The sequence below is a fragment of the Sphaeramia orbicularis genome, chromosome 16 (genome assembly GCF_902148855.1).
Source record: "Sphaeramia orbicularis chromosome 16, fSphaOr1.1, whole genome shotgun sequence".
Classification (NCBI taxonomy): domain Eukaryota; kingdom Metazoa; phylum Chordata; class Actinopteri; order Kurtiformes; family Apogonidae; genus Sphaeramia; species Sphaeramia orbicularis.
Window position 1 is genome coordinate 54,337,234 of NC_043972.1, and position 22,578 is coordinate 54,359,811.

Below are 22,578 nucleotides of genomic sequence, written 5' to 3' on the forward strand. Positions count from 1 at the left end.
CAGTGTTGAGAGAAATTAAGTAAAACCCATCTCTGATTTTGGAAGCAAAGATACTACTGCACTGTACGCTCAGTACAAGAGCATGTGTTTGGTTTTTTAGTTCAAAACCTCTGTGGATTTAACACTGACCCCTTAAATTTGAGCATTATTTGAATTTGAGCATTATTGTACAAGTACGTCCACTGTTAATACTTGTATTTGTAGTAGTAGAATATCCACTGTTAATACTTGTATTTGTAGTAGTAGTATTAACACTTATGGACATTTGTTCTAGTTATTGGTAATTATTATTCTAACACCTGCTGTTCTACTTTTTAATAGTTCTAGTTCAGTTTGCTGTGCATCCATTAAAAAAAAAAAAAGATCATGATCAAGGGGGCTATGAACGACATTGTGACATACAAGACGACAGAGACAGATATATACCCCCAGAGGACATACAGTCACAGAAAAAAATAATTAGACCATCAAAAGTAATCAAAAACAATGGTTATGCAATCCAGTACTAACTCCTGTGCATATCACATGACTAAAACAGACAGAAAAGAAAACATGGAATGTCTAAAAGCACTGTTTTTGTCAGTACAATGCCATAGATATTGATGGAAGAACTTAATTGATTTTGGTTTTTATCAAGAAAACATGTTAAATGGATGGATATCAGCTCTGAAATTAAACTACTATGAGATATTTTTATTGTTATCATTATATTTGCCTAAACAAATCTACCTTTAGTTGGACCAGGCATTAAAATGAACGAGAAATTGAAGAAAACAAGGGGTGGTCTAATATTTTTTTCCGTGACTGTACATGGAGCTAATGCTGAACTGAACTGGAACCCTCTGAATGGCCTTGAACACATTTCCATAGCTTCCTGCCTACGGTTCATTTGTGTGGTGCGTGGTTTTTCCTCATTGATCTGAACCACAAGGCTCTCACACTGACTTTCCCCGATGACCTATCTTTATTGGACACTAAAGAACATGCATCGTTGTGGTTCCAAATGTATTCGACTACTCAGTCACACCAACATGTGTATGACAGCAGACACAATACTGTAGACAGATGAAGTTCAACAGATATTAACGACTGACGACAGAGACAGAACACAGCTTTGAAATGTCACAATATCACAACGTTGTGAAGAACAAACCCCAGATGACGCACATAATCCAGTCCTCCAGTTGTTAGCTAACGTTCACGTCAACCTGTTCAAAGTTCTTCCTTCCCTTCCAAATCATGTCTATATGATCCACATCCAGTTGGAATCCTCTGTCCACTTTACTGGGAAGTGTTGGAGTTGGTCCAATCTGAGGAACATCGCTGATATGAAGTTTTGGGAGCTCCTGAAGACAGCGCGTGTAGACCGTCTCCATAGTTACACCGGAAACAACAGCAGAGTTGACTTTAGAATACCTGGTCGTCATAGCGACGCTGCGCGTAACGTCTGTCTTGTCCCGTCAAACTCACGCTGAATGGTTTCATTGTCCATCAAGGACAGAAATGTCTGAACCTCCTGGACCGACCACGGTGTGGTTTTGCGGGCTGTCATCATGGATTAACCTACCGCCATATTTACTGTACACTTCCACATCTGTTTCTTAAAATGGCGGGGGGCGCACTGATGATGCAATGACGCAGAAACAACTCTCTGACCAATCATCAACCCGGTACCATAGACACGCTGTACTTTACACGGACGAATCAGAAGGCTGTATAGTGACATGTCCAACCAATCAGAATGCAGCTTGTTGTCATTCCAGGAAGTGCCAGCCCCGTTTGTTCCTCCTTTGTTTTTGCTGTTAGAGCCAGAGACAAGCCGTGAAGCGGGTTCATCCAACTTCATTCTACTCGATGTTAGTCGGTGGGTTTGGACACAGATTCTCATCTTTAGATACTTAGGAGCAGTTTGAGCTCAAATCCACCCAAGTCTTTTCCCTCCTGGATATCTCGGTGCTAGGGCTGCACGATTTTGGAAAAAAAAAATCCCGATTTTTTCCTCTAAAAACTCGATTTTCGATTTTGATTTCGATTTTTGGGTAAAACTACAAAAGACAACAGAAGTCAGCATGCCGTTTTCGTGAGCAGCCAACAATGCAAGGCACTGCTCTGACCTCAAATCTGTGATGGGATCACGTGATGAACCCACAGAAGTTTTATTCTTAATTAAATCTTTATTGAATGAAGTAGAGTATACAAACAATGTATACAACAAGAAAATAACAGAAGTTTGTCAGGGGGAATACACTGTATAATACAATGTCCAAATCAGATTAAATACTTATGTTTGTTATAGCCTTTTTTATACCTGCCTTTTCGTTTCCAGATTTATCGAACAGCTTTAAATAAAGTTCAACATCTTTCAAAAAATAAATATTATTTGGTTTTGTGTTACAGAACTTACATTTGTGAATGAAAAATTTAGCAAGTAAGAGGACTAAATTATATACATACATATATATATATATATATATATATATATATATATATATATATATATATATGTATATGTATGTATATATATATGTATATGTATATATATATGTATATGTATATATAAAAACCAAACAAAACATATATATATATATATATATATATATATATATATATATATATATATATATATATATATATATATATATATTTGTTTTGTTTTGTTTTGTTTTTTTCTGGATATCTGGGCCCACAGAAGTGATACCAATGTAAGTCAGTGACAGGCATCAGTCGTGCGTGCGTGCGTGTGTGTGTGCGTGTACCACGATAATATGAGTGATCCACATGCGGTTCTATTTAAACTGGGGGATCTGTGCGTGGAATAGACCGACCCGGGACACGCTGGAGGGATTCTATGTGTGGAGCTGGTGGATGTGTGTGGGCACAGGGCTGTGTGGGCTCCTCTGCTGAGGCTGATGACCCGAGACCCGGACCCGGTTCGGAAGAAGACAGTACGGTACGGATCACGGGCAACGTAAGATGAGTGATCCGCATGCAGTTCTATTTCAGTTGCGGGATCCGTGCGTGAACCCCCAGCTTACATTGCTGTAAGTACTGCGGGCTCATGAACACATTTAAAGTCCAGTCATTACACGGACTTCTGTGACAGACCGCTGTCACTGATAGGAGGAGGAGCCTACGGGAGCCCGCAAGCGCGCGGCCCGCAGGCACGAGAGAGATGAAATCGATTTTACGATTTCCATTTTTTAAAAATCGTACTAATTAAAAAATCCGATTTCGATTTAAAATCGATTAATCGTGCAGCCCTACTCGGTGCTCCCCGCTATAATTAGTCGGTACCGGAGCTCCTAACTCTCGTGCAGTGAAGCGGAGACGGTCACGTGAGTTTGGATGGATTTCCTTTTCAGTCCTCGCGCTGCTTGAACATGCTCCGGTTGTTTTCTATGCGCTGCATAGGAATTTGTTTAGGGCCGTTGCTATGGAGATAACATGGCGGTAGTAGGAACACGAGAGCACCAGCAGCGCTGATATTTCTAATTCCGCCCAAAATACACAGTTTAATCTTATTTTCTGTTCAATAGAACATAGTTTGTTCTGATATAGATACTTCTACATTGTGATGAATAACAGTGACTAACGCCCCCGTTTGTGCCTGAGCACCCCCCTCTCAGCTTTCTCATCCAGAACGCCCCCTGGGGGGCGGTCCCACCCCCGTTGACAAACCCTAGTGGAGGATGTTAAAGTCATGTCTGGTGTTTGTTTGTTCCACTTGTAGATTTCCTGCCTCAGTGGATGAAATCCTGGAAATGCAGAGCCATCATACAGACCTTCTGGAGCTGCTGGGTCACAGATTGGATCTTTAGGACTGAAAAGCTTTTCTGAGGTCAGTGAATACTCCAACTGTGGGGATGGTTTGGATTTATTGAATTGCTGATTTCCTCTGTTGAGTCTATTAATGCCAGTGAAGTTCCTCGGCTCTGCTTTATGTTTATCTATGAATTTGTCCAACCGTTTACTGAATAGTTTTTCTAGAATTTGTGAGAATTGAGGTCATACTGAAACAGGTCTGGAGTTTGTGAAATGGTGGTTAATCCTAGATTTATACAGAGGGAACTTTTGCAACTTTCATTTGGTTTTAATTTAGACATAGTCCAGGTTGACTGTTGGTTTACAGAAATATGTATTCCTGATGTTTTATACACCGTATAAGTGTTTTTGTGTGTTTTTAGTTTTGAAGAGGGTTTAGGCAGAGATGAGAGTTAGAAGAGTTTAGTGCGTTCATGTCTCACAGATAGCTGCTGTCTAGGTCATCTGACTGAATTTGTCGTGTATGGAGCAGGAGATGAGGAGGGATTTTTCCTCCTGTTGCTCAGTACATGTGCAGACTATTAGTAGATGGAGTTGTAATGTAAAACAAACTTCACTTTGTACTTGCTCCTTGGTGAGTCATGTGTTGTTTGTATGTGAGGTTATATCAAATATTGTTTGTCCTTTTAACATTGAGTATCTGTTGGTGTTTGAATCAGTTACTTTGCCTCTTTGAACTGGTGTTTTGTATTGTGTTATTTTGTAGATATTGCAGAATTCGTATCAGTAATGCTATGGTTGTGGTTCTACTTTTATTGTTGAGATGATGCAGACTATTGGTAGATGGAGTTGTAATGTAATGTTTAGTTCTGGCTCCTTGGTGCACCCCCCAAGCGCCCATTGTACTTCTGATGTTTGTTGTAATTGTTGGCTTTCCTGGCCTTTGTCTCCCTGAGCCCCCTCCAGAGCTGGTCCATAGTGAGGGAGAGGGGGTGGGAGGTGACTGCAGGGCCTCCTCTGTTACAGGGAGGGGCAGAAGAGTCTGTAGTAAAAGCAGGGGTGGGATGGGGGGGTCCATACTGGAGAGGTGTGAAGAGGGACCTCAATTGGTGGGGGCTGGAGTCAGAACAGATTCAAACCTGTTGAAATGCAAATTCAGCTCGTTTGCCCAGTCCTGATCTCCATTCAATGGTGGGCGGTCGTTACTTGATGTGTTCAGTGTGCAGCAGTGAATTTGGATGTATCACCAAGAAAAAGAAAACTGGAATAACTCAACAGTTTTTTGTCCAATCAACACCAAACTTCATGTGCATGATAAGAGTTACACCCTGAACATGACATGACGAGGGTTTTTTCTAGAAAATTTAGTAAGAGGGCGCCGTGGTCTGAAAAGACGCCAATTCGTGTCATTTTGAACCATCAGACAGTCTACCAACTATGTTTACAATAGTTTTGGAATAATTATATCGTTTTTGATTACCAGGCACATTGTCATGTGTTGTTACTGTGGTAGTTTCGCCGGAAAAGATTATTTTTGGAAAGACTGCATGCAGAGGTTGCGCTAGACATTTTTATTGTCCGTCATTTTGACGGTCACAGTCGTAAAAATTGCATCATAACATATTATTATCCGTCATTTCAAATTTTTATTTTTTTAATGATAATGAGATATATTTAGTAGTATTTAATTTTCAAAAACATCTCAGTGATGCAGCAGCTGTAGTTGCTGCTGGCTGATAAACCAACGTGATATCACGACTCGCATAATTATTTACGCCACTTTTAATTGGTGTGTTATTTGAAGACATTCTAAGCTTTCCTTGTGTTTGTTCACACAGTGTCAAATCCCATGCACTGAGGGTTAGGGTTCAGGTTATGTGAACCAGAGATCTTGGCACAAATTTACATGCCATCAAATAACACATGAAAGGTAGAAAATGCGTATGTAAATCACACCAAATGTCATAAGAACTGGGGTAGTCCTTGCTTGTCCGTCATCCTTCACCTGGCACATGCAAAGCAGGGGGCCGGGGGGGCTTGAGCCCCTGGCGCTTTGATCCACAAGTGCCCTTTTTACTGTTTTTTTTTTTTTTTTCGCAAAAAACTGCATGACTAAAATTTTCGAGGCTAAAATTTAATCAATGATAATAAATGTTAACTCTTTCCCCGCCATTGACGAGATATTCCGTCAATCCGTGTTTTCACTGTTATACTGTAGTTGGAGGTGTTGTGGATCATGTGAATTACTTTCCTTAGTCCAAAAACAAACAATTAAGCAGCTTTTTCGGAAAAATGACGGGCCGGGTTTAACGTTTTTGCACTGGAGTCTCCGTATCCCATGGCAACGCATCCAGCAGCAGTCACTGAATGAGGAAATGAAGACTGCAGGAACCGCGCGCAGTTTCAAAAGCCTTAAAGATGATTATGGAGACAGAGTCTGACAATTCAATATATGATGGAGCTACAGAAGAACCATTTAGAGACAGGAACGGAGAAACAGAAGGTGAGGGAGACGAAGACGGAACACGGGAAACAAGGAGCGGCTCAGGTCCGACACGGAGGTGCGGGTGGGGGGGGGCGGGGGCACAGAGCGACACGGAGAAAATGACAGACAGGAGGACGAGAAAAGAGACATTTGTAGAGGACATTCAAGGAGAAGACAGACATACAGACATGGGACAAGACAAAGGAAAGCTAGTCTGCATCTGTTAGAGTGAGTTCAGATTCAGACTGAGGACACAGAACAGATTCAGCTGTAGAATGTCAGCAGGACACAGGGAAGACACTGTTGGATTTGGCTTTTGTATGAAATAAATAAATACATATATTCATACAGAGATAAATAACTAGATGTCCATATAATTATTTACAGATCAAACACAGCAGCTGGTCCAACAGGAGGACCTGGTGCAGCCAAAGGCCAGAAATCTACAGTACTTAGTGAATTTGTTTCTTTTTTTCTTGAAAATGAGGAATATTGAGGTGTTTATATCCAAAAGCTAAACTACTATGTGTTAGACTTATAACTGATGTATGTAAATGTGCAAAGTTTAGAAGGAACCTGGTGCTTTACAAGATGTTTTGTCTACAGTTTGGTGTGGATTCCCCTAACATTTTGTGGAATGATGGGATATCTTAGAGCTGTTTGTTACTATTATTGCTGTTATTATTATTTTATTTTGTGATTTGAAGACAGTGTTACTGTTGGTAAATAAGAAAGAGTCAAAAATGTAAATAGGAAATCAGTTTTCTCTTGAAAATCAATATCTTTGAAAAAAATGCAATTTTCTCAGCTTTTTGCTCAAAATTCAGTTTTTTCCTGAAAATGACCAATATTCAAATGTTTATATCTCACGAACGAATAAAGATAGAATAAAATAGTTTTTTGTGTTTAAAAGTTGAAGTTCTGTTCTTTCTTTTGATGTATTCAGTGTTCACATACTCCTAACACAACATTTTCAGTGAGCCTCCAAAGATTAGTGAAAATGACCAAAACGGCTGGCGCTGGCTACCAACTCACTGGAAAATGCTCTGGCGGGGAAAGAGTTAAGAGTGGTGTAATTTGGCTGTCACTGGACCTGGTCATGGTGCCCTTTCATCTCTGTCACGGCCCGCCCCTTCCTCCTGTGCAACCGTGATTGCAACACACACGCACATGTCATGCGGTCTGGAGAATGAATGAGGAGGAGGGAAGTGCCACGATTGCAGGTACGTGAGAGTCCACCCCGCTATCTGCCCAAAACATTCACTTGTTTCTTTTGGTCCTGGTCCTATTCTTCAGCAACTATAGTTTGGGGCCAAAAACCGATGGTAAATGAGTAAATAATTCAATATCATCGTCACGTCAGCTGGGTGCCCACCTGAGTCTGAGTCCTGCTGAAGCACTCACACAGATCTGCTTCTGTTTTATTTCCATAAACTGTTGAGTTTTAGCCGCAAAATTGTAACACATGGTAATAGTCCTCACTTGCTGAAACAGTCACTTTTTCTTCAGCTTTCTCTGTTTTTGCATAATACCTTTAAGTTTACTCTGAGCTTTAATGAACATCTACATGATCAGTTAATTAAATATAGGGTAAAGGAAGTGATTTACACTGAAAAATGCAAAACACAGAGGTTTTTATTATAATAAATGGCGATAAATCACATGAGAAACGTTAAAAAGAGAGAAAAAAATCATTTAGAAGCTGCCATAAAAGTACCACTGGGTCTTAATGGGTTAAAATGTGGTGAAGTAATTAAATTCTGCTAAACTGATATAAAATTGCGTAAAAAGAAAACACATCCAAGTCTTCTTCTCCAATTCCTAAATCCGGCCCTTTTGGTGTACAAGAGTCATAGAACTTATGTAAAATCCCCCAACTCTTTCATCAGTGCCAACACTTTGACATTTCTGGTTTTGTTTCAGAAACTGCTGGATCGATTATCGTAATATCTGTGTTCGCCTCAAACATCTTGAGTGAATCTTATTTGAAATAACCACAAACCTCCACAAATATTCCCATCAACCTGGTCAATATTAAATGATGCAGCTATAAATACTGCAATATAAACTTTATAATTATTATCATGTAATGTTAAATGGTTTGGCTTGGGTTAACACTTCCTCTACATGGTTATTTCTTAACTGTGGAAAACCTAAATATCATCATAAATATGTCCTATAATGAAAAGAAACTAAATATTCAATGTTTCACTGTAAAAGTAGGTGTAAAACCAGATGTAAAATGAAGGTATTTGTAGTTCTTAACATTCACTGTCATGCTTTTATACATAATTTAACATCTGTTTTTAAGAATTTGTCTTGGACTTACACTGCCAAAATCTAAATCTTACCAAGCGTATTATTCTCATTTACTAGTCAAAATATCTCATCACACTTAAAAATCACTTCTAAATAATCCCACAAGTATCTATCAGTGATGTGTGAAGTATTGTTTTAATCAATTTTCCAGGTGGTCGTCAAATTTGCAACTTTTGACAATGTTCCAACTTTGCTAGAAACATTTTGTGGGTAACTAAAAATGGCCGTCCCGTGGCTCAGAGTGGTAGAAGCCTATGGAGATGAAACAGGGACCAGATTTCAAGGCCCATATGAGTAGAAGTCTAGGAAAGTTCACTATGAAACCTTTCCATCTTCACTGTGGGTTCACAGTCGAGACATAAACCCAATAAGGTTTATTCCACCTCTACCTCTGTAGCTTGTATTGATTCCCCCTAACCCTAATGTGAAACTTCATCATTTTATAAAAGCACTAGTTTTACTGAGGTTCACATCAGCTGTATCTGCATAAATACATACACATTAATAAGGCTTATTATTAAATTATGTAAAATAATAATAAAATCATTATCAGCAGCATTTATTAATTTCCACTACCCGTTATGGTTTGACAGTTATTGTTCAATTTGATCTTCATGACAATAAAACATACAGACCATGATTTCCATGTTGGATTTTTCAGTAGGATTATCACCCGATTTTCATGCCACGTTCAAGGACACTTGGACAAGTGGACATCCTCCAAGGATGGAGGTTTGTGATCGACCTGTTGTTCCTCCTCCAAAGACACCACAACATGAACAACCACAGAAAACACCACCATCTTTAGTTACTTTACTACAATGATTTTAGTCAGAAATCAGCATTTTACAATCAGTGTTTGTTAACGGTGTGTCGAAATGAACAGAAACAAATGAACAGATGCAGAAATGATACCAATGAAAACCAGCAAATGTGACTTTATTCTATGTTTCAGCTCTTCTACAGCACAATAAAATGTCAGAAATGATTTAATGAACATATATGGAACAAACAAATGCAACAGCCATTTATGTTCAACTTCATCTCAGTGTATTTATAATCTTGTAAAGCACAGGTGTCAAACATTCGGCCCAGGGGCCAAATAGCCAAAGGGCCAAAGGGTCCAATCCGGCCCGAGGGATTAATTTGTGAAAAATTGCAAAAATTACACTGAAGATATTAATAATCAATGGTGTCAAAATCATTTTAATTCAGGCTCCACATACAGACACATATACTCCAATTAGATTTCAGCTGGGTCAGACCAGTAAAATATTATCATACTAACCTATAAATAATGACAACCCCAAATTTCCTCTTTGTTTTTTGGTGTAAAAGAGTAAAATTACATGAAAATGTTCACATTGTCAGAAAAAAGTGAATAACCTGAACAAATATGAACAAATGGAAATGTCTTAAAAGTAAATGCAGTTTTACCAATATTGTCTGTTGCTAAATGTTTTGTGTGATTGTAATGCACATGTGTAAATGATAAACTGATAAACTGAGGAAGAATATTGTTAAAATTGCATTTGTTTTTCTTAAGACAATTCAAATTGTTCATGTTATTCAGATTTTTAAGGAAACTTTGTAGACGTAAGCCTGATCATAATATAATTTTACTTTTTTCACTGTTATTATTTTACTGGTCCGGCACACTGGAGGTCAAATTGGGCTGAATGTGACCCTTGAACTAAAATGAGTTTGACACTCCTGTTGTAAAGGAACCTACAAAACCAGGTCCACGGCCACAATAAGTCCAATATCATTATCGTTACAGTATTTTATCATTAAGTTTAGTGCACATGAATATTTTCTAAACAGAAAATTTAGTTTAATCTGATTTTTTTTATGACATTATTTAATATCTTTAATTTTTTAATATAATTGTGTTTTTATTTTATTTTAGTGTTTTGTTTTCTTTTAGTTATTTTCTTTTATATTGCTTAATTTTTATTTCATATTTTTATTTTATTTTACTTTATATAATTTTATATGGAATTTTAGTTTATTTAATTTTTATATTTTATTGTAGTTTTATTTCCTTTTTTCTTTGTTATTCTGTTTCATTTCTATTTTTTATTTCATTTGTTCAGCTCCACTTTACTGTTTTAACCCATATATTAGTGGATCCTTAACACAGTTGCTTTGCCTAACATCGTAACCACCCTGAGGGAAAAATATTTTTCGTTTTATCTTTGGTGTCCTGTTGCTCCCAAAGTAAAGGAAACTCATTTCAAAATTGCATGTTCAGTTTATCCTGCTTATAGTTTTTTGCACAAAAAATTTCATTTTGATGTGGATTCCTGTGTTTTCTGTTTGTCTGAAGCCGAAACCATTGAACATTTGTTTTTTAATTGTTCACACAGCATTTCCTTTTGGGCTGATATTCACAGTTGGCTGTCCTTAAAAACTGAAAATATCCTTTCTTTTTCTTTATGTGATATTATTTACTTTATGGATTCATTAGATGTAAACATCAAAGATATTAACCTTATTATTATTTTTGGTAAATATCATATTCATTGTTGCAAGTGGAAAAACACCAACCCCTTCTTTAATTTGTTTATATGTGATTTTATCAAGTATTACAGATCTCTACAGTATATTGTAAATCTGTCCAAAAAAGCCAGAAAACTTTATTGCAGTTTATCTAAGTCCTTGCTGTTTTAATTGTATCTTGCCTTTGTCCTTTGCGCTCTATTGTCCAGTCAGATTTATTTATTTATTTTATATTTATTTTTCTTTCTGTTTCTCTATTTTTATTACACCTCAAATATCTTAATCTTTTTGTTTATTTGTTTCAGATATTTGCATTAGTTCTATTTCACCATTCCACCATGTCTCCTAATGTATTTCTGCATTACTCTTCTGCAATATTTTCCCATTCTTGATATGTAAATTTGCTTTGTGCCAAATAAAAAAATAAATAAAAGGAACAAAAAAATCTTAGTGGCTCCTGCATTAGTGAACACTGACTCCAAACAGTCATTTCCGGTCCAGATGACGCTGCGGGTCTTTAGAGGGTTCGTGTGTTTCCATCATGACCATATAGGCGGAACCTTCGGATCCGGAACAGTTCCACCCGGGCCGCATTAGGGTGTCGGTTTCCTCCTCGGACCAGACATGGACCAGTGTTGCTGAATTGGAGAAAAACTAAATCTGGAAACTTTTCAAATCGTCTTAAGGACTTTTTTCATTTTTCATAAGAGACTAGTGACAAATGTGTGTCCTTTTTCTGCTGCTACTGCAGACTTTGATGGGATTTGGAGACTGGGACGTGAAAGCACGGATCGTCCTGCACAGTAAGTGATCTGCATTATCGTCAAACATTCACGGGCGGTAAGGCCGCGGTCCAAAGTACTGGGAGGTGGGAAGTTTCCGACCTCCAACTGGGTCAAATGCATTGGAACGCCTGTCGAGGCCGGAGGTCCTGGTTGTAAAGTGGGTCCAGTTCCAAGTACCCCGACCTCACAGCAAACTACAGTGTGGCGTCAACACAACAATAGCGGCGCACAGTGTGCAAGTTCACAATGAAAAGAAACCTGGCTGACTATGTATAATTAGCTCCTCCGTCATTTGGCCTCTTCCATCTGGTTTGCGTATATGAGAACACTGGACTGTCCACAGTCCAAATGCCTCCTCAGTATCAAAGCAAATAGGAGCTTAGATCTGCCATCTCCATGTTTGTTGTTTCTGTTCAACGTGGATCACCTGGAATACTTTGAGGTGGGATGGAGTTCAGTCCAAGTCAGATAGATTCTACCTCCCAGCACTCTGGAATGCAGCATATGCACAGCCCCACTACTTCCTGAACTTAAGGCAGCTCCTTTAAAGCAATTGGTCAAATTCATTTTTTCTCCAAAGCATCTGGTTTATCACTGAACCTCCAAAAATATGAGCTCTTATCTGTTCATACCAGTGATGCTCACAGTAGAGCTAATATCCCAGTGAAATACCAAGTTAAGTATCTTGGAATTATAATCACAAAAAATGTAACTAAAAGAACTGATTTAAATATTATTCCAAGGTCAAAAGATCTACAGAAATTATTCAGTCACTGGCTCATAACAGACCTCTGTCTACTGGGCCGGATTCTTCTGTTTAAAGCCCAAGCCTTCTCCAGACTTTTTTTATCCATGCCACTCATTATACACATCTCGGCTAAAATGTACTTAGGGAGTCAAGTGAGTGGCCATTTTTGTAAAAAAAAAAAAAAAAAAAAAGTTGTAAGAAACACAGAAAACTGTGTTGAAATAATGCTAATACATTTGTGCACAGACTACTGATATTATTTTGCAGTGGAAGCTATATTTTCAGAAATATTGGATTTTGAATAGCACATGTATGTGAAAACTTTTGCTGGTGGACGGACGTGACAGTGGACGGACGTGACATTACTCATGATGATCTGGTCAGTACCACTACTTTATTAGCAGTAAACTTATATACTTACTATTGTTAATTATCCTCTTATTCATAAATGTTAGTATTGTGGATCTAAAACAATAACAGCTTAACAAAAACACAAAATGTGGCAGTGGACGGATGTGACATGGTTGTTACGGATCCCATTGTACTGATGCTTGGCAGCCGTGTCACCGTTTCCAGAAATGATCCCTGTGCAAAAACTAGTATCATAATTATTTATTGTATAGTTTATCATCATACTAAAGAGGAAATAACAATATAGAATTGCTATTTCTTTATAAAAATGCTTATTATTAGAAAACTGTTGATTTAAAAAGTGACGAGTGACATTCTTAATGTATGTATTGGCGTAACATAAACAGGATGGATCAGCACCATACTCCATATTGTAACCTGTAAAAATAAAACGTGATATGTAGTATATAATCTTGTAAGAAAAATTAGGGAATCTAAAAGAGCTGAATATTTGTTTTTCAGGTAAATTCAGTTAAAATATCACTTGGCCATTTGTGACATGAAAATATAATATTAATTGTGATGAAATTGGACATTTTTGACCTGAAAACATAGTTCATATGACCATCAACATGTTGCAACAGAACTGAAATCCTGTAAATTTGCATAACTTGCATTTACCAATACAAAGTTCCTTTGGAGATTCACTTATATTGATTTCTTATGCATAAAGACATAAATAAGACTTCTAAGCAGATTTTAGCCCATCTTCAAAAGTAATCAAGTCATTTAACTATAATATTTAAATTTATTTGGAAAAATAAGACTCACTACCTCCATAAAACTCAACTTGTCAGAGATTATGATAAAGGGGGATGAAAAGCCATGGAATCTGAATCAGTTATCGCATCTCTGAGAATGACGTGGTTGAAAGACTGTCTTTCCCCGCCCCATTCCAAATAATTTATTCATGAAAGTTGGAAGGATTGACTTCTTTTCGAAATGTGATTTTGAAGTGCATAAAATTCCTATTAAATTATCTAACCTCCACAAACAAGCATTGAACTTTAGCAAAATGATATTTACCCATAACTTCTCTCCACACAACACTATTTTATGGAATAACAGATTCATTATTAGAAAAAGAAAGTCTGTTTTTAAAGCCGAATGTTTCATAATGGTTAATTATTTGTTTTTGATTTGTTGAACACAGAAAGACACCTGTTATCATATGAAGAATTCTCTAGGAAATACAATATAAATAGCACAAGAAAAGAATATGATCAAATCTGTAAAGTGATTCCAACATCATTACTTCAAATAATCCAAGGTGGTCTACCCAGCCCCTTATATGTTCCCTTCTTACCTTGTTTGAAAGTCAATGACACTGATCTGTTAGATAGAAGGTGCAACAATAAAATGATCTGTCTAGCTTTGAAACATAAAAACTTTGGGGACTTTAACACAGTTGCTTTCTGTAACATTGAAACCACCCTGAGGGAAAAATGTTTTTCTTTTTATCTTTGGTGTCCTGTTGTTCCCAAAGTAAAGGAAACTCATTTCAAAACTGTATGTTCAGTTTACCCTGCTAATGATTTTTTGCACAAAAGATTTCATTTTGATGTGGATTCCTATGTTTTCTGTTTCTCTGAAGCTGAACCCATTGAACATTTGTTTTTTTAATTGTTCGCGCAGTATTTCCTTTTGGGCTGATATTCACAGTTGGCTGTCCTTAAAATCTGAAAATATTCTGTCTTTTTCTTTATATGACATTATAGGGCTGCACGATTAATCGATTTTAAATCGAAATCGGATTTTTTAATTGGGACGATTTTTAAAAAAAGGGAAATCGTAAAATCGATTTCATCTCTCTCGTGCCTCCGGGCTGCGCGCTTGCAGGCTACTGTAGGCTTTTCCTCCTATCAGTGACAGCGGTCTGTCACAGAAGTCCGTGTAATGACCGGACTATAAATCTGTTAATGAGCCTGCAGTACTTATAGCAATGTAAGCCATGGCTTCACGCACAGATCCCGCAACTGAAATATAACTGCATGCGGATCATTCATCTTACGTTGTCCCGGATCCGTACCGAACCAGGTCCGGGGTTGTGGGGTCATCAGCCTCAGCAGAGGAGCCCAGACAGCCCTGTGCCCACACACATCCACCAGCTCCACAGATAGATTCCCTCCAGTGTGTCCTGGGTCGGTCTGTTCCATCCACTGATCCCCCAGTTTAAATAGAACCCATGGGGATCACTCATATTAACCTGGTCCACGCACACACGACTGATACCAGTCACTGACTTACATTGATATCACTTCTGTGGGCCAGATACCCCAAAAAGAAAGAAAAAAAAAATTTTAATAAGTAATTTAATCCTCGTACTTGCTAAATTTTTCATTCACAAATGTAAGTTCTGTAACACAAAACCAAATATTATTTATTTTTTTGAAAGATGTTGAACTTTATTTAAAGCTGTTAGATAAATCTGGAAACAAAAAGCCTCTAAAAACATTCAGTATTTGCTCTGATTTGGACATTGTATTGTAGTGTATTCCCCCTGGCGAACTTATGTTGTTGTCTTGTTGTATACATTGTTTGTATACTCTACTTCATTCAGTAAAGATTTAATTAAGAAAAAATAAACTTCTGTGGGTTCATCACGTGATACCATCACAGATTTAAGGTCAGAGCAGTGCCTTGCATTGTGGGCTGCTCACGAAAACAACATGCTGACTTCTGTTGTCTTTTGTAGTTTTACCCAAAAATCGAAATCAAGTTTTTAGAGGAAAAAATTGGGATTTTTTTTTTTGCCAAAATCGTGCAGCCCTATGATATTATTACCTCTGCCAGGTGGTATTGTGATCACTTTGCTATGTGTGTTTTTGTGTTTGTTTGTCAGTAAGATAACTCGGGGTGGGGGGCTGGCAGACCTCCACCAAAACACATCACCTGCAATTTACTGTCTGGAAAAAAGAAATGCAGAGTTGTAAAGAATATCCTCTCTTCAGTCATTAGCTTCAAAACGCCTTGGCCAGAGTTAAGTCCTTACGACAGTAGGTGCTAGTGCTCATGGGAAGCGGCGTCTTTGTCCCTTAAAAACACCACCGATTCCGGTCGAAGGTGTCACTGTAATCCACTTTAAACCAATTCTCTGTACAGGACCTTTAAACTGTTCCAGCTCTCTCAGATTTCGTACTACAACCACCTTCGCTTGCTCAGGGGTCCATTTAACTTGATGAAAACTTTTCCAGTCCTTGACCAGTTGGCTTGAATTTTAGTTTGTTTTCTCAGCAGATGGCCATTTCTTGCTGTCTCAGCCTTTTTCTTTGTCAGATGCTCATTAACATAAACCCCTCAGTGCCCTTCAGTTTTCTTGATTGCTTCAACACATCAATCTTGTGCTCAAGATTAACAAACTGAAAACCAACTGAAGACTGATTTTTGTTGTCTTTGTGAGGAATTGTGTGACATGCAGAGATGTGTTCTTTCCCTACGGATGTGTTCTTCCTGTTCAGGTATTGAATCTCTTGCTCCTGGAGTGTACAGTTCCTCAGGTGGTGCATCTTCTCCATGCTGGTCACTGGCTACAGCCCTGGCATAGCTGCCATGTTTGGTTTCCAGACCACTGATGATGACATCATTAATGCTGGAATACTGCTCCAACTCATCAGTCCGTTGTTCCAACAGCTCAGTCTTAATCTCTCTGCTTCACAGTTGCCTTCAGCTCACGGACCTCTTCCATTAAGTCCACAAGATTGACCTGCCCTTTGACCACTTTACTAGTTTCTGCAGACAGAAAACTGAGGGACTTTTAATCTCCTCCAACTCCTCCGCCAACCTTTTGGTTGCCATGTTTTCCACTTAGGACACACAAAAAATATCTATGGAGACTCCAGGAAGGCTTCGGGGCAAAAGGTTTAGTCATCGGCCACCATATGCTCCTAGGCCTCAAATGATACCTTGATAAGTCCTCCTGCTTTGGAAGAAATTTCAAAAATATTTGAAGCAAGATTTTACTTTACCAGCAGTAATATTTCCAATTTTATCTGATGACACTGTATTTAGTGATTTATAAAAGGACTGAAGGAAGATTCAGACCAGGGAAGAAGCAGTGGCAGCCATCTTGTCAATCACTCCTGTCTGATATAAAACCAGTCTGGTCCAGTTGCACTAAATTACCTAAAAGGGGGCTCAATCTGTTAGCCACGTTTTTTTAACACATATCTTTATTAAGGTTTTGACAAATTACATATATTTTCTGAAATGAATTGACAACATTGTGTGGGTCTCCCCTGAACACAAATCCCCCCCCAGGACCACCTCTGAATTTTTAAACAGCTGTGAAAGTAACTAACATAACAAAATAATAATTGACAGACAATATAAGTAATAGTGACTTGAATACTTCTCAACATCCATTTTTGTATATCTGATATATAATCAAACATCATTTAACAAAAAAAACAAAACAAAAAAGGGTTTGGTCTCACTTAGTAAGTTATAATGATGAAATATCAGGCCTTGATTCTAAAAATTTTAGAAATGAATTCCATATCTTGTGGAAGATATGAGTTTTCCATTTAATTGTGTATGTGAGCCTTTCAATAACTCTGCAGGATGAGAGTTGAGCAATCCATGAATTCAACAATGGACAATCAACACTTTTCCAATGTCTAGCTATAAGACGCTTTGCATGTATTAGACAGAGGTTCACCAGCCTACTTTCATGAGTTCTAAGGGCTAAAGTTTCTGGAATTAGACCTAGAACACAGATCTCTGGGCACATTTGGATTTGTTTGTCTATAATATTAGAAATTGTGTTAATTAATCTTCTCCAAAATTCTTGCATATGTTCACATTTCCAAATACAGTGATACAAGGTACCTCTCTCGGTTCCACATTTTATACAGGTGTCTGGGATGTTGGGGTTGAATTTGTGAAGTTTGTCAGGAGTTATGTAGGTGCTCATCAGCCAGTTCTATTGAATTAATTTAAATCTGCTATTAATGGATATTGTTTGCGCCTGGGAGCAAGCTTTCTCCCATTCCTGCTCTGTAATACCTGTTTGGATGTCTTCTATTCATGCTAGTTTTCTGTAATTAAAGGACTCTCTAGTCATTTTAACCAGTTTTTTATATATCATTGAGATCTTCCCCTTACTATAAAGGTCTGATGTTGCTAGTTCTTCTAAAATACTTAAAGGAGGACAATGATATGACTGCATCTTAGAGCAAATAAAACCACGAATCTGAAAATATTTGAAGAAATTGGTTTGAAGGATTCCAAATTTTGTTTTAAGACTTTCAAAGGACATTAGAATATTATCTTTATAAAGGTCTGAAATCCTTTGCAATCCCAACTGCGCCCATTGCCTGAATCCGGGATCAGATTTACCTGGTTTAAATAATGCATTGCCCTAAATGGGGTTAAATTGTGATATCCCAGGTTGTTCTCCAAACATGTCTTGTGTTTCATACCAAACTCTAATTGTGTTTTTTAGAAATGGGTTAACTGTGTCCTTCTTAAGTTTCTTCAAAGAATCTGAATAGAGATACCTATCGAGAGTAAGTCCTCTGGCATTTTCTCTCTCTATCTGAACCCAAGGTAAATTGGAATGTTCAGAGAACCAGAAGAAAGCTGATCTAAGCTGGGCTACCCTAAAGTACCACAAGAGGTTAGGTTAGCCAAAATTTTAGAAAATAATTTTCCATCCTAATTAAGCAGAGAGATAGGACGAAAAGAACCCATGTCTTCTGGGTTTTTGTGTATCACTGTCATGAGCACTTCTGTTAGGGTGGGAGGAAGGACACCATCAGAGTGGGCTAGAGTGAACACTTTATGTAGATATGGGCAGAGAATTTTGTGAATTTTTATACAGTTCACCTGGAAGGTCATCAGGACCTGGGGCTTTATTGCTTTCAAGTGAAATGATGGCTTTTTAAAAACTTTTTCAATAGAGATTTCTGAGTTCAGCTGAGCTGATTCATTTTCATCTAACTGGGAGAGATTGCATTTATCCAAGAAATCCTGCATAGCTGTATAGTCTGTATTGTTTTTGGAAGTGTACAAATTTTTGTCAAATTGGAGAAATCGATCATTAATGTCCATGGGTTTCATCAGAATCTCACCTTTATCAGATTTAATTTTATGTATTGTGCAATCACTTTACTGTTTTCTGACTTGTCGGGCTAAAAGTCTGTGGCTTGTCATTAAATAAAAAAAAAAATTCTCTTTGGGAAATAAGAACGCCTTACTAAACCTTGAAGAGAGTTTTTTGTTATATTCATATTTTAAGACTGATATTTTTTTATTTAGTTCATTGGAAGGAGTTTGGGCATTCTCTTTGTCCAGAAGGTTGATTTGGTTGTGTAGTTCAAGTAATCTGGTTCTTTGAATGCCTCCCAGAGAATAGAAGGGGTGGTTTCTGAATTATCATTAGTATCAAAATAGAGGGCGATTTGAGCTTCTAAATAATCACAGAACTCTTTTACTGTTAGTAACAGAGGATTCAGCCTCCAGTTCATCCGTGGCTTCACCATGTTTTGAATATTCACAGTACACGTTAAAGGGCTGTGATCTGAGATCAGAATATTATGGTATGTCACATCTACGGCATATGGCATTAATTTGGCTTCTATGAGAAAGTAATCTATCCTGCTGTATGAATTATGCATTGCTGAGTAAAAGGAGCACACTCTGCCAGTCGGATTAGCGATTCTCCAAATGTCAGACAAATTAGTATTATTGATGAATGTATTCAGAAAGACATTCAAATTACTTCTCTCTATTCTGTGGGTGGAAGATCTATCTAAATACGGGTCTGTTTTGGTGTTTTGATGTGCAGGTTGAACGTATCTACCTCAGATTTGGTCAAATTGGATTCAATACGTCCAACTTGGTGACCTTACATGACATATGATCAGGATGGTGCAACGAGTTCTGAGGTTTTGTCATGAAACAAGTAATTGCTGTAACTCAATTGTACATTGTTGAATCTGCATCAATTTTTAACATGTAGAATAAGAAGACTGAGTTTTTAAATGTTTGAAAATGTCCTATAAATTATCTAACTAGTTAATTTTGTCTGTCTGCTTGACCTGGTTTGAAAGGGATGTGTTTGTTGTGTTCCATTCCATTGCCTTTCAGTGACCACCTCTTCTGTTTCTTTGTGTTTTGATGTAGAGAGAAGCCAAAGGTGGATTTAAAGTGAAACCTAAAAGTTGTATGTGGCCAAAGATCACCTGATTCCAACAAACATGGATGGAAGACCCACCTGTGACCAGTGTGGAAAGACTTTCACCAAAACAAGTCACCTAAAAAGACACCAACACAGCCACACTGGAGAAAGACCATATGAGTGTGACCAGTGTGGAAATACTTTCACCACAGCAAGTGCCCTTAAAATCCACCAACGCATCCACACTGGAGAAAAACCATATGAGTGTGACCAGTGTGGAAATGCTTTCATGAGAGCAAGTTACCTAAAAATCCACGAACGCATCCACACTGGAGAAAGACCATATGAGTGTGACCAGTGTGGAAATGCTTTCACCACAGCAAGTGACCTAAAAAAACACCAACGCATCCACAGTGGAGAAAAACCATATGAATGTGACCAGTGTGAAAAGGCTTTCACCAAAGCAAGTGAACTAAAAGTCCACCAACGCACCCACACTGGAGAAAGACCATATGTGTGTGGCCAGTGTGGAAATGCTTTCACCCAAGCAAGTAACCTAAAAATGCACCAACGCATCCACACTGGAGTAAAACCATATGAGTGTGACCAGTGTGGAAATGCTTTCACCTCAGCAAGTAACCTAAAAAAACACCAACGCATCCACACTGGAGAAAGACCATATGAGTGTGACCAGTGTGGAAAGAATTTCACCATGGCACGTGACCTTAAAGTCCACCAACGCATCCACACTGGAGAAAAACCATATAAATGTGACCAATGTGGAAAGAGTTTTGCCTTAATGACTGGGCTTAAATGTCACCAACGCATCCACACTGGAGAAAGACCATATGAATGTGACCAGTGTGGAAATACTTTCACCACAGCAAGTGCGCTTAAAATCCACCAACGCATCCACACTGGAGAAAAACCATATAAATGTGACCAGTGTGGAAAGACTTTCACCACAGGAAGAGCCCTTAAAATCCACCGACGCATCCACACTGGAGAAAGACCATATGTCTGTGACCAGTGTGGGAAGTTTTTCACCAGAGCAAGTCACCTAAAAACCCACCAACGCACCCACACTGGAGAAAGACCATATGAGTGTGACCATTGTGGGAAGTTTTTCACCAGAGCAAGTCACCTAAAAATCCACCAACGCATCCACACTGGAGAAAGACCTTATGAGTGTGTCCAGTGTGGAAAGACTTTCATCACAGCTAATCGCCTAAAAATCCACCAACGCATCCACACTGGAGAAAGGCCATATAACTGTGACCAGTGTGGGAAGTTTTTCACCCAAGCTAATCATCTAAAAACCCACCAGTGGGCCCACACTGGAGGAAAACCACACCAGCACAGATTTCTTGACAGATCTTTCATCACAGTTTCAAAATGTGCTAAACATGAACGTGTCAAACATTTCTACAAAGGACAAAAATTGAACAGTTGTGAAAAAATTAGTAAAACATTGGACTCTAGTGGAAAGAGTCAGTGTCATAACACACCTAAACAATTTGAATGTTTCCAGTGTGATGAAAGATTCTCATCCTCTGCCCTTCGCTATCATCAGCGCAGATGTGTATCATCAACGTCTGGACCAAAATGTCCCTCAGCATCAGATGATAAGAAGAAACACAGTGTGTGTGAACCAGCAGCACTCACTTCTGACAAGAACATCAGACTTAATAACCTCCAGATCAGACTTCACAGAATCCAGATGTGAAGACAAACATCAGACTGAAGGCTGTGTTTTGTTGTCCTCAGAGTACAGAAGTGTGTTCTAATGCACCACCTTCACAAAACAGTGATATTACTGAACCTCAACCTGCCGCGAGGTGAAAAGTTCAACTAGAGGAGGTCAACAAGGACCACCGAAGGAGACGTTACAATGAGTCAGTGCTCCATCTAGTGGTCCAATCTGGTACTGGTCTGGTCCAGCGGTAACCTTAACATCAAACTGGATTCGACATTTTTCCGCTGGTCTAACCCTGACCAGCAGAATGTGACTGATTTGATTGAAAATATGTTGAACTGCTGATGACTGTGGTAAAGAACCACCACTGGATGAATCAGAAAGCTCAGGACATCAGTGGAACTGGAACAAACATTTAGTCATGTTCTGTTGTTCAATGTTCTGCTTACAGGGTGGGGAAGCAAAATTTACAATGAACATTTAGTTGTTTTTTCTCAGCAGGCACTACGTCAATTGTTTTGAAACCAAACATATATTGATGTCATAATCATACCTAACACTATTATCCATACCTTTTCAGAAACGTTTGCCCATATGAGTAATCAGGAAAGCAAACATCAAAGAGTGTGTGATTTGCTGAATGCACTCGTCACACCAAAGGAGATTTCAAAATTAGTTGGAGTGTCCATAAAGACTGTTTATAATGGAAAGAAGAGAATGACTATGAGCAAAACTATTACGAGAAAGTCT

At 38.2% G+C, this 22,578-nt stretch overlaps 4 protein-coding genes across 7 annotated transcripts in view; 3 read left to right on the forward strand and 1 right to left on the reverse strand.

Annotated features, from left to right (window-relative positions):
* LOC115436253 (zinc finger protein 883-like) overlaps positions 1-22,578 on the forward strand; it is a 445,178-nt gene that overhangs the window by 112,063 nt on the left and 310,537 nt on the right. The gene's annotated exons all lie outside the window — the stretch shown is intronic.
* LOC115435234 (NACHT, LRR and PYD domains-containing protein 5-like) overlaps positions 1-22,578 on the reverse strand; it is a 753,056-nt gene that overhangs the window by 24,079 nt on the left and 706,399 nt on the right.
* The window catches only part of LOC115436304 (zinc finger protein 239-like), a 105,433-nt gene continuing 84,540 nt past the window's right edge, over positions 1,686-22,578 (forward strand). The window contains exon 1 of one of the 4 annotated variants that reach the window (XM_030159144.1): positions 1,686-1,864. The gene's annotated coding sequence lies outside the window, so the exon portion shown is untranslated. Of the gene's footprint in view, positions 1,865-3,265; positions 3,349-22,578 lie in introns of those variants that run through there. The other 3 variants (XM_030159146.1, XM_030159145.1, XM_030159142.1) reach the window with 3 other exon arrangements.
* Positions 3,886-22,376, forward strand: LOC115436303 (zinc finger protein 239-like). The gene is made up of 6 exons (XM_030159139.1): positions 3,886-3,897; positions 4,460-4,464; positions 11,777-11,871; positions 20,138-20,347; positions 20,684-20,694; positions 21,031-22,376. The coding sequence occupies exons 4-6, from the start codon at positions 20,212-20,214 to the stop codon at positions 21,856-21,858; spliced, it is 975 nt and encodes a 324-aa protein (XP_030014999.1). The 5' UTR covers positions 3,886-3,897; positions 4,460-4,464; positions 11,777-11,871; positions 20,138-20,211; the 3' UTR covers positions 21,859-22,376.